At 54.8% G+C, this 10,440-nt stretch overlaps 1 protein-coding gene across 1 annotated transcript in view; it reads left to right on the top strand.

The window, feature by feature from the left end:
* The first annotated feature begins 2,031 nt into the window (after positions 1 to 2,031).
* The window catches only part of WTIP (WT1 interacting protein), a 24,264-nt gene continuing 15,855 nt past the window's right edge, over positions 2,032 to 10,440 (top strand). The window contains exons 1-2 of the mRNA XM_032249097.1: positions 2,032 to 2,710; positions 7,629 to 7,730. Of these exons, the coding sequence (XP_032104988.1) occupies positions 2,047 to 2,710; positions 7,629 to 7,730 (766 nt within the window). The 5' untranslated portion in view covers positions 2,032 to 2,046. The remainder of the gene's footprint in view (positions 2,711 to 7,628; positions 7,731 to 10,440) is intronic.

Below are 10,440 nucleotides of genomic sequence, written 5' to 3'. Positions count from 1 at the left end.
AAAAAAAAAAAAAAAAAAAAGATAGCTAATGGAATCTGAAATGTGATATGACTTAACTGGCTTTTCCTTTCTCATTAGAAAGGGAGACCATTTTTCATATCGTGGCTTCCCTGGGTATTTGTTCTCTAAAATGCTGGCTTCTAGGCCTCGCACAGAGGCTCAGGCCGGTAATGTCAGCATTTTGTGTGATGGTGTGTGCCTGTACTCCTGGGTACTCAGGAGGCTGAGGTGGGAGGATTGCTTGAACCCAGGAGATAGAGGCTGTGAGCTGTGTGTGATCACTGTGAGCTGTGATCATACCACTGCACTCCAGCCTGGGGGACAGAGCGACACCCTGTCTCAAAAAAATCAAAAGAGAGCAACTCCCCCAACCACTGCACACACGAAATGCTTACTTCTACTTCCCATACCTGGGTGGGGCAGGGGCTGGAACTCCACAGGCTCTGGGAGGTGCTGGGGTCAGTGGCCCCAGCAGGTGCTCAGTGGTATTGAGGCCACACTGCCCTGGGCGGTCTGGCCAGGACTGGCCGGGACAGTTCCCCTCTGCGGGCTCCCTGTGCCCTGAGCCACTGTAGGCGCCTTCCCTAAAATTTCTGAGCAGAGGGCCTGGAAAACAGTACTCTACCACCCAACACTTTTCCATCAGGCCCCGACACAGTTAATGGTTTGGTTTTCTTCTCTATAGCCTGTGACTTGTACAAGGGATTTTAGCTGTGTCCTTGGGCACGAAGCCCTTGTCACCTCTTGATTCCCCACCTATGTGGCCCCTATGGCCCCACCGGTTCCAGGACCTCCCCTCGAATGCTCACCCACCATCCCTCGTGCAAGTGATGGAAAAGGGAGGACTCCCCACGTTTCACCGGGACTGCCTGTGGTGGCTACAGCCGACACTCGCCGCCCACCGGCTCTGAGCCTGAGGCCTGCTTCTGGCCTGACCTTGGGGGCCTGCGCAAAGCGACCCAGCGCGAGGACCAGTCCCCAACCAACCCGCTCCTAGCTCTGGGCGCCTTCTCCAGCAGTCAGAAGGGGGCTCCAGGCCGGGCGCGGTGGCTCACGCCTGTAATCCCAGCACTTTGGGAGGCCGAGGCGGGTGGATCACGAGGTCAAGAGATCGAGACCATCCTGGTCAACATGGTGAAACCCCGTCTCTAGCAAAAATACAAAAAATCAGCTGGGCATGGTGGCGCATGCCTGTAATCCCAGCTACTCAGGAGGCTGAGGCAGGAGAATTGCCTGAACCCAGGAGGCGGAGGTTGCGGTGAGCCGAGATCGCGCCATTGCACTCCAGCCTGGGCAACAAGAGCGAAACTCCGTCTCAAAAAAAAAAAAAAAAAAAAAGAAGGGGGCTCCAGAGGCCCGTGCGCGGCCACTTGGCCCTGGACCCGGCAGGAGGTCGTGGGGACGCAAGTGCGCGAAGCGCACAGTCTTCCTGGGCGTGGGGCTGAGCTGGGGCGGCGCTGGGAAGGGAGATGGGGCTGGATATGAGGGTCGCTGTCGACTGCTCGGATCTCTCTGGCCCGAATGGCGCCAGCGGCCTCTAGCTCAGCCTGCGGGAATCCAGACTCTTCCCAGCAGTCCTACCGCCCGTGTGCCCCTCGCACCCGGTGCTCTCCCCGCAGCGCCTCCGCCGCCCGCCCCGGCGTCCCAGCCCCGCCTCCACGCCCCTCCGAGCTCCCGGCGCAGCGCTGCCGCCGCCACTCCCCCAACATTCCAGAGGCCGCAGCGCCGTCTCCTTCCTCGCATTCCTGCCCCGCAAAGGAGTCCCTCCGCCCCCCGCCCCCTGCGCGGCCGCAGGGAGGAGGGGGCGCGGCCCGGCGCCCGAAAGCGCACATTCCTCCGCCGCGCGCGCCACCGAGCGGGACGCCGAGTCTCTCGGCCCGCGCGCGGCCGCCGGAGCGACCCCGGCCCGGCGCCGGCCCCGCCCCGCCCCGCGCCCAGGGGTCCCCGGGCGGGCTCCGGGCTTCGGGCGGACGATGCGGCGGCCCGGCCGGAGCGGCGGCGGGAAGCGGAGGCGGAGGTGACGCGCCAGGGCCGCCGGGCAGGGCAATGCAGCGCTCCCGGGCGGCCGCGGACGAGGCGGCCCTGCTCCTGGCTGGGCTGGCCCTGCGGGAGCTGGAGCCCGGGGGCGGCTCTCCCGCCCGGGGGTGGCGGGGGCCGCGGCCTGGGCCTGGAGACGAGGCGGCGCTGGGCCGTAGAGGGAAGGGCGGTGGAGGCCCCGAGGCTGTGGCGGACGGACTGAGCCGCGGGGAACGGGGTCCCCGGCGCGCGGCGGCCCCAGAGCTTAGCGTGCAGCCTGCGGGCAGCCCACGGGCCAGCCTGGCGGGCTCCGACGGCGGCGGCGGCGGCAGCGCCAGCGCCCGCTCCAGCGGCATCAGCCTGGGCTACGACCAGCGCCACGGTAGCCCGCGCTCCGGCCGCTCGGACCCGCGCCCTGGCCCCAGGCCCCCGTCGGTGGGCAGCGCCCGCTCCAGCGTGTCCAGCCTTGGCTCCCGGGGCTCCGCCGGCGCCTACGCCGACCTGCTCCTGCCTGGCGCTTGCCCCGCGCCCGCTCGCTCCCCGGAGCCTGCGGGGCCGGCCCCCTTCCCGCTGCCTGCGCTCTCGCTGCCCCCGAGCCGGGAGGGCTGCCCGAGTGCGGCCGAGAGGCGGCTGGAAGCGCTCACCCGGGAGCTGGAGCGGGCGCTGGAGGCACGTACGGCGCGGGACTACTTCGGTAAGCGGGCTCGGGACCGCAGTTCTCTGTGCGCGCGGCCGGGGTCCAGGATTCCGGGACGGCCTTAAGGAGGCGGCCGGCTCTGCGGAGGAGAGCGCGGGGCGGGCTGGGGGTACAGTGGGTGCACGGGACTGGGACGAGCAAGACGCGTTCCTCCGGGCCTAGGGAGCACAGAGGGTGAGTGTGCGTGCATGGATCCCCAGCAACGGCATCACCCCCGCTCCTGGGTTCCCCGCCACTGGAGGAGTTCTGGGCGAGCGAGTTGATGCGCGGTTCCTAACAGGCAAGTCAGCTTCATGGGTACACCGAGCCGTTTTTTTGATAATTTCTTCTTTCTTCCTTTCTTTATTTTCTTTTTCTGAGACAGGGTCTTGCCCTGTCGCCCAGACGAGTGCAGTGGTGCTCGCTATCTTGGCTCACTGTAGCCTCGGCCTCCCCTAGTAGCTGTGACTACAAGTGCACACCACCACGCCTCGCTTTTTTTTTTTTTTTTTTTTTTTTTTTTTAAGAGACAGGCGTGGTGGCTCACGCCTGTAATCCAAGCACTTTGGAGGCCAAGGCGGGCGGATCACCTGAGGTTGAGAGTTCAAGACCAGCCTGACTAACACGGTGAAACCCCGTCTTTAAAAAAAAAAAAAAAAAAAAGAGATGGGGGTCCCTATGTTGCTCAGGCTGGCCTCAAAACTCCTGGACTCAAGCGATCCGCCCTCCTCGGCCTCCCAAGGTGCTGGAATTACAGGCGTGAGCCACTCTGCACCTGGCCTGATCTTTTATTATTTTTCCTTCGTGCTCTCATCCTATCCGATCCGTTCATGCTTCGTGATCAGCAAAAAGGATGCTTCCCCTTTTGGACCACCACGGTATGGGTGTGGACAGCAAACGGGAGATGGAGTGGCCCAGGTGGCAGCGGACACCGCCTGACCCAGGCTTTGGTGATGGTATCGGCTGGAGAGGGAGACTGTGTGAGGGAAGAAAACCCACTATGGGGGAGAGGGGACCCAAGCCAGTCACATGGGGCTGCCCTCGCCTGGGCTGTGCTGTGCTTTGGAGACAGGGTGTTTCCTGAAGGAATCCTGCTGCAGGTGCATCTGCAGAGTCCAGCAGCCTGACAGCCTCCACTTCCCAGTGTGGCCCAGGCTCCCTATCTCTAGTTCTTGGGACAGCTCTTCGAGTGAGATTGTGAGCGGGGCAGAAGTACTGTGAGGCCTGGGGAGAGAACTTCCTAACTCGCCTTCTGTATCAAGCACCTGGCTTTGGTAGATGGATGGTCACCATGCCTGAGACCGTGGCCATCCTGGGGTTTGTGTCTTTGAGCATTCGATCGTGTCAGCAGCTCATGGCTGCCCTGAACTGGATCTTGTTTTTGAGACGGGAGTCTCGTTCTGTCGCCAGGCTGTAGTGCAGTGGCGCGATCTTGGCTTACTGCAACCTCTACCTCCCGGGTTCAAGTGATTCTCCTGCCTCAGCGTCCTCAGTAGCTGGGATTACAGGTGCACACCTCCACGCCCAGCTAATTTTTGTATTTTTAGTAGAGATGGGGTTTCACCATGGTGGCAAGGCTGGTCAAACTCCTGACCAGGAGATCCACCCACCTCGGCCTCCCAAAGTGCTGGGATTGCAGGAGTGAGCCACTGTGCCAGGCCCACTTTCCTGATTTAAAAAAATGGGCAACTATTTGTTTGAGCTACATGGCTCTGATGTTATTTGACTTTGATGAGTTGCAAAAGTGGCAGTGTCATAGAGTTCAACCAGAATAATACAGCATTTTACAAAAGGAAGCCTGCAGGTAGCTTGAGCTTTAGTGATCTCTGATAAACCTTGCCCTCAGAATGTGGCTTTTTTGTTTTAAATTAAATTTTTTGTTTTTTGTTTTTTATAGACAGGGTCTCACCCTGTCACTCAGGCCGGAGTGCAGTGGTGAGATCAGAGCTCACTGCCGCCTTGAACTCCCAGGCTCAAGTGATCCCCCTGCCTCAGCCTCCTGAGTAGCTGGGACCACAGGTGCACATCACCACGCTTGGCTGAATTTTTTTATTTTTTGTAGAGATGAGGTTTTGCTTTGTGGTCCTGGGTGGTTGCGAACTCTTGGATTCAAGCGATCCTCCCTCCTCAGCTTCCCAGTGTAGGGATTACAGGCGGCAGCCACTGTGCCTGGCCAGAGCATTTTTTTTTTTATTCCCAACCCTCATCCCTTCCTGTCCTTGGCCCTGGTACCGGCTGACCTCTTGGTTGCTCTGTGCCATTCACTGATGTCTTCGGAACATTCCCCTCGCCCCTCCCCAAGTTCCGCTGCCATTAGCCAGCCAACAGCCTCAGGCTTCCGGAACCTCTTCAGCTTTGGTGACCTCCCTGCCTTCTCTTCAGCCACCCACTCTCAGGGCCACGCCCTGTTTTTGCTTCACTCCAGCAGCCCTTAGTTGTAACCCCAGCCTGCTTCTCGGGAGTTCCTCTCATTCCTGTAATCGCTGTCTGCCCAGCAGAACTCCGACTCTGGGTCTGTGCATCAACCTCCTCTGTGGCCGCTATATCAGGCTGGGAAGGGCTCTGAGGACGCCCTCAGGACCCTGGGAGGTTTGTCATCCTCCCCCCTGGCACCAGTGACACCCTAAGCCTTTGTCAGTTTCCTCTGTTATTCCCTGTCTCTCTCTCTCTTTTTTTTTTTTTTTTTGAGACAGAGTTTCACTCTTGTTACCCAGGCTGGAGTGCAATGGCGCGATCTCGGCTCACTGCAACCTCCGCCTCCTGGGTTCAGGCAAGTTTCCTGCCTCAGCCTCCTGAGTAGCTGGGATTACAGGCTCGCACCACCATGCTCAGCTGATTTTTTTGTATTTTTACTAGAGACGGGGTTTCACCATGTTGACCAGGATAGTCTCGATCTCTTGACCTCGTGATCCACCCGCCTCGGCCTCCCAAAGTGCTGGGATTACAGGCATGAGCCACCGCGCCCGGCTCTCTCTTTTTTTTTTCTTCCCTGAGATGGAGTTTCACTCTTGTTGCCCAGGCTGGATTGCAATGGCACGATCTTGGATCACCGCAGCCTCTGTCGCCCGTATTCAAGTGATTCTCCTGTCTCAGCCTCCGGAGTAGCTGGGATTACAGGCGCTTGCCACCTTGGCTGGCTAATTTTTGTATTTTTAATGGAGATGGGGTTTCACCATTTTGGCCAGGCTGGTCTTGAACTTCTGACCTCAGGTGATCTGCCCACCTTGGCCTCCCAAAGTGCTGGGATTACAGATGTGAGCCACTGCGCCCGGCACCTCTGTTATTCTCTCAGCAACCTTCCTCTCTCCTCGGACCCCTACCTTTGCTTCTGACTTTGCTTGGAATCTTGAGGTCTGCAGTTACAATCCATCTCCACCAGCTTCCTGCCCCTCCCATCCCCCGTAGATGCTCCAAGTTCATGTTAGCCGCACTCGCCTGTTGTCTGAGAGGACGAGGTTCCTCCCATTGCCAGTCTCTACCTCTTGCGCCTTCAGCTCTCCTCTTTTCATTTGCCCCTTCCCTTTGTTTATTTTTATTTTTATTTTATTTTTATTATTTATTTATTTATTAAAGACACGGTTTCACCATATTGATCAGGCTGGTCTTAAACTCCTGACCTCAAGTGATCCGTTTGCCTCAGCCTCCCAAAGTGCTGGGATTACAGGCGTGAGCCACTGCGCCCGGCTAATTTTTTTTTTTAGAGACAGGATCTAGCTCTGCTGCCCAGGCTGGAGTACAGTGGTGCGATCACAGCTCACTGCAGCCTTGAACTCCCAGGCTCAAGCGATCCTCTTGCCTCAGAGTTCTGAGTAACTGGGACCACAGGTGCATGCCACCATGACTGGATAGTTTTTTAAAAAATTTCGTAGGCTGGGCGCGGTGGCCCCTGCCTGTAACCCCAGCACTTTGGGAGGCCAAGGCGGGTGGATCACGAGGTCAGAAGATCGAGACCATCCTGGCCAACGTGGTGAAACCTTGTCTCTAAAGAAAACAAAAACAAAAACAAAAAAAACAACAAAAAAAATTTTTTGTAGAGATGGGGCTCTTGCTGTGTTGCCCAGGCTGGTCTGGAACTCTTGGGCTCAAGTGATCCTCCCGCTTTGGCCTCCCAAAGTGCTGGGATTATAGGCGTGAGCCACTGGACCCAGCTCCCCTCCTTACTTCCTTCAGGCCTTTGTTCAAATGTCACCTTGTGAGTGAGGCTTCTATGAATACCTGATTTAAAAAGCACACCTCCTTGGCCAGGCATAGCGGTACTTGCCTGTAGTCCCAGCTTCTCGGGAGGCTGAGGTGGGAGGATTGCTTGAGCCCAGGAGTCAAGTCTGTAGTGAGCTATGATTACACCACTGCACTCCAGCCTGGATAACAGAGTGTGACTCTGTTTTTTTTTTTTTTTTTTTTTTAAAAGATGGGGTTTCACCATAATGGCCAGGCTGGTCTTGAACTCCTGACCTCAGGTGATCCACCCACCTCGGCCTCCCAAAGTGCTAGGATTACAGGCGTGAGCCACCGCGCCCGGCTTTTTTTGAAAAAATAAAAAAAAAAAAAAAAAAAACAAAGAAAAAGGCCGGGTGCAGTGGCTTACACCTGTAATCCCAGCACTTTGGGAGGCCAAGGTGGGTGGAACACATGAGGTCAGGAGTTTGTGACCAGCCTGACCAACATCGCATCTCTACTAAAAATACAAAAAATTAGCCGGGCATGGTGGCACGTGCCTGTAATCCCAGCTACTTGGGAGACTGAGGCAGGAGAATCGTTTTAACCCAGGAGGCGGAGGTTGCGGTGAGCCAAGATTGTGCCATTGCACTCCAGCCTGGGAGTGTAAGAGGGAAACTCCAACTCAAAAAAAAAAAAAAAAAAAAAAAAGGAGTCAGATGGTGTCCGTTGGGTGGCATAGGCCGTGGCGCTAACCCCTGCTCTCTCCTGCCTCTCCTAGGCATTTGCATCAAGTGTGGACTTGGCATCTACGGAGCCCAGCAGGCGTGCCAGGCAATGGGGAGCCTGTATCACACTGACTGCTTCACCTGTGACTCCTGTGGTAGGTAACCTCGTGCCCCTGTGAAGGGGACCTGCCATGTCATCCCCATTCCCCTCAAACCCCCTTGTACCTGAGTCCAGGCAGATGGACCACCTGGCTCTGGCCCAGGCTGGGCTGTGGAGGACTCTGTCTGGGGAGGAGGCGTGGGGCCACTGAGGAGCCTTTTGCTGGCTGTAGGGCAGGGCTGCCCCCTGCTCGTCAGCCGTGGAGCCTCTGTACCATGCAGGGCACCAGTGTCATCCAGCTGCCTGGGAGCAGGGTTGGAAGCCCCTGAAGAACCTTCTGCCTGTCTGGACATACGACTAATGTTTCTTTTTCCTGCAGTCTATTTTTGTTGTTGTTGTTGAGACAGAGTCTTCTCTGTCGCCCAGGCTGGAGTGCAGTGGAGTGATCTCAGCTCACCACAACCTCTGCCTCCCAGGTTCAAGTGATTCTCCTGCCTCAGCCTCCTTAGTAGCTGGGACTACAGGCATGTGCGCCACCACGCCCAGCTAATTTTTTGTGGGTATTTTTAGGTAGATACGGGGTTTTATCATGTTGGCCAGGCTGGTCTGAAATTCCTGAGCTTAAGTGATCTGCCAGCCTCGGCCTCAAAGTGCTGGGTCTGTGTACCGGTGTGAGCCACCTCACCTGGTTAAATACCCTTGAAACTTTGATCTTGCCCTTTTTCAGTCGATCCTGTGTGTCCCTTATCATGTCTGCCCAACTGGTATTCTGATTTCTACTGCTGCGTGAGAGTTTTGCCCATTCTAGAACTTGATATGAGTGCATCCCTATAATGCGCACTATATTATGGCTGATCTTTTATTCAATGTCTTTTTTTGTTGTTTTGTTTTACTTTTTTTTTTTTTTTTAAAGATGGGGTTTCACTATGATGGTCAGGCTTGTCTTGAACTCCTGACCTCAGGTGATCCACCCACCTCAGCCTCCCAAAGTGCTAGGATTACAGGCATGAGCCACCGCGCCCGGCCGTCTTTCTTTTTTTAAGAGGCAGGGTCTTACCTCTGCATCCAGGCTGAAGTGCAGTGGCCCAGTCACGGCTCACTGCAGCTCAACCTCCTGGGTCCAAGCGATCCTCCCGCCTCAGCCTTACAATGAGTAGTGGGACTATAGGCATGTGGCACCATGCCTGGCTAATTCTTTACCTTTGTAGAGACAGGGTCTTGCTGTGTTGCCTAGGCTGGTCTTGAACTCCTGGGCTCAAGTGATGCTCTTGCCTCGGCCTTCCAGAGCACTAGAATTACAAGAATTAACCATCGTGCCTGACCCTCTTCATTTTTAAAAATTCATGTGGTTGCATATATCTGCAGTTTGCTCCTTTTTATTGCGGAATAGAAATTCACTGAATGAATGAATATACCACAGATTTTAAGTCCATTTATCTGTTGGTGGGTATTAGATTCTGCTGTGAATATCCTTGTGGAGTTCATTTTGTAGATACATGTTTCTATTTCTTTTAAGTAAATTCCAGAGTGGTATTTCTGGGTCATAGGATAAAATATATATTTAACTTGGGCCAAACGTTTTCCAAAAGAAATTGTACCATTTTGTACTCCCACTAGAAATGTAAGAGAGTTGGGTTATTCTATTAATACATATTTGCCAACAATTTGTATTTGGGTTTTTTTTTCTTTTTTTTTCTTTAAAGGTGGGGTTTTACCATGATGGCCAGGCTGGTCTTGAACTCCTGACCTCAGGTGATCCACCCACCTCGGCCTCCCAAAGTGCTAGGATTACAGGCGTGAGCCACAGCGCCCGGCCCTTTTTTTTTTTTTTTTTTTTTTTTTAAAGGTAGAGTCTTATTCTGTCACCCAGGCTGGAGTGCAGTGGTGCCATGTCGGTTCACTGCAACCTCTGCCTCCTGAGTTCAAGCAATTCTCCTGCCTCAGCCTCCCAAGTAGCTGGGATTACAGATACGCGCCATCATGCCCTGATAATTTTTTGTATATTTAGTAGAGATGAAGATTCCCTATGTTGGCCAGGCTGATCTTGAACTCCTGACGTCAAATAATCTTCCCGCCTTGGCCTCCCAAAGTGCTGGGATTCAAGGCGTGAGCCACCGCGCCTTGCCTGCTTTATCTTTTAATACTGGATGGCAAACACATCTGCCTTCTGATCCAGAGAGAGATGCCGCCTCTGTCTTCTTAGGAGTTTGCTTTACAGATATCTTTGCAAAGATAACCCAGAATGAGAGCAATTTGTTCTCTGTAAAATGTTCAGAAATTTGAGAGACCCAGTGGAAAATTGTCTCCTAGCAATGATGTATCTATTTATGTAGGTCTTTTTGAATTTCACTTAGCTAAATTTGGTTTGCAGTGTAAGGTCATATACATCTTTCAGTAGGCCTATTAGTGTTTTTTTTTTGAGACAGGGTTTGCTCTGTTGCCCAGGCTGGAGTGCCGTGGTACAGTCTTGACTCACTGCAATCTCTGGGTTCAAGCTATCTTCCCACCTCAGCCTCCTTAGTAGCTGGGACTACAGGTGTGCGCCACCAAGCCCAGCTAATTTTTGTATTTTTAGTAGAGACGGAGTTTGACCTTCTTGGCCAGACTGGTCTCGAATTCCTGACCTCAGGTGATCCACTTGTGCCGGCCTCCTAAAGTGCTGGGATTATAGGCATGAGCCGCCATGCCTGACCAGTGTTTTTTTTTTTTTTTTTGGGTTGGAGTTTCGCTCTTGTTACCCAGGCTGGAGTGCAATGGCGCGATCT

Source organism: Sapajus apella, unplaced genomic scaffold (assembly GCF_009761245.1).
Source record: "Sapajus apella isolate SASKATOON/1434 unplaced genomic scaffold, GSC_monkey_1.0 scaffold68, whole genome shotgun sequence".
NCBI lineage: Eukaryota > Metazoa > Chordata > Mammalia > Primates > Cebidae > Sapajus > Sapajus apella.
Note: the sequence above shows the minus strand (reverse complement) of the source record. Positions and strands in the feature narration are given on the sequence as shown.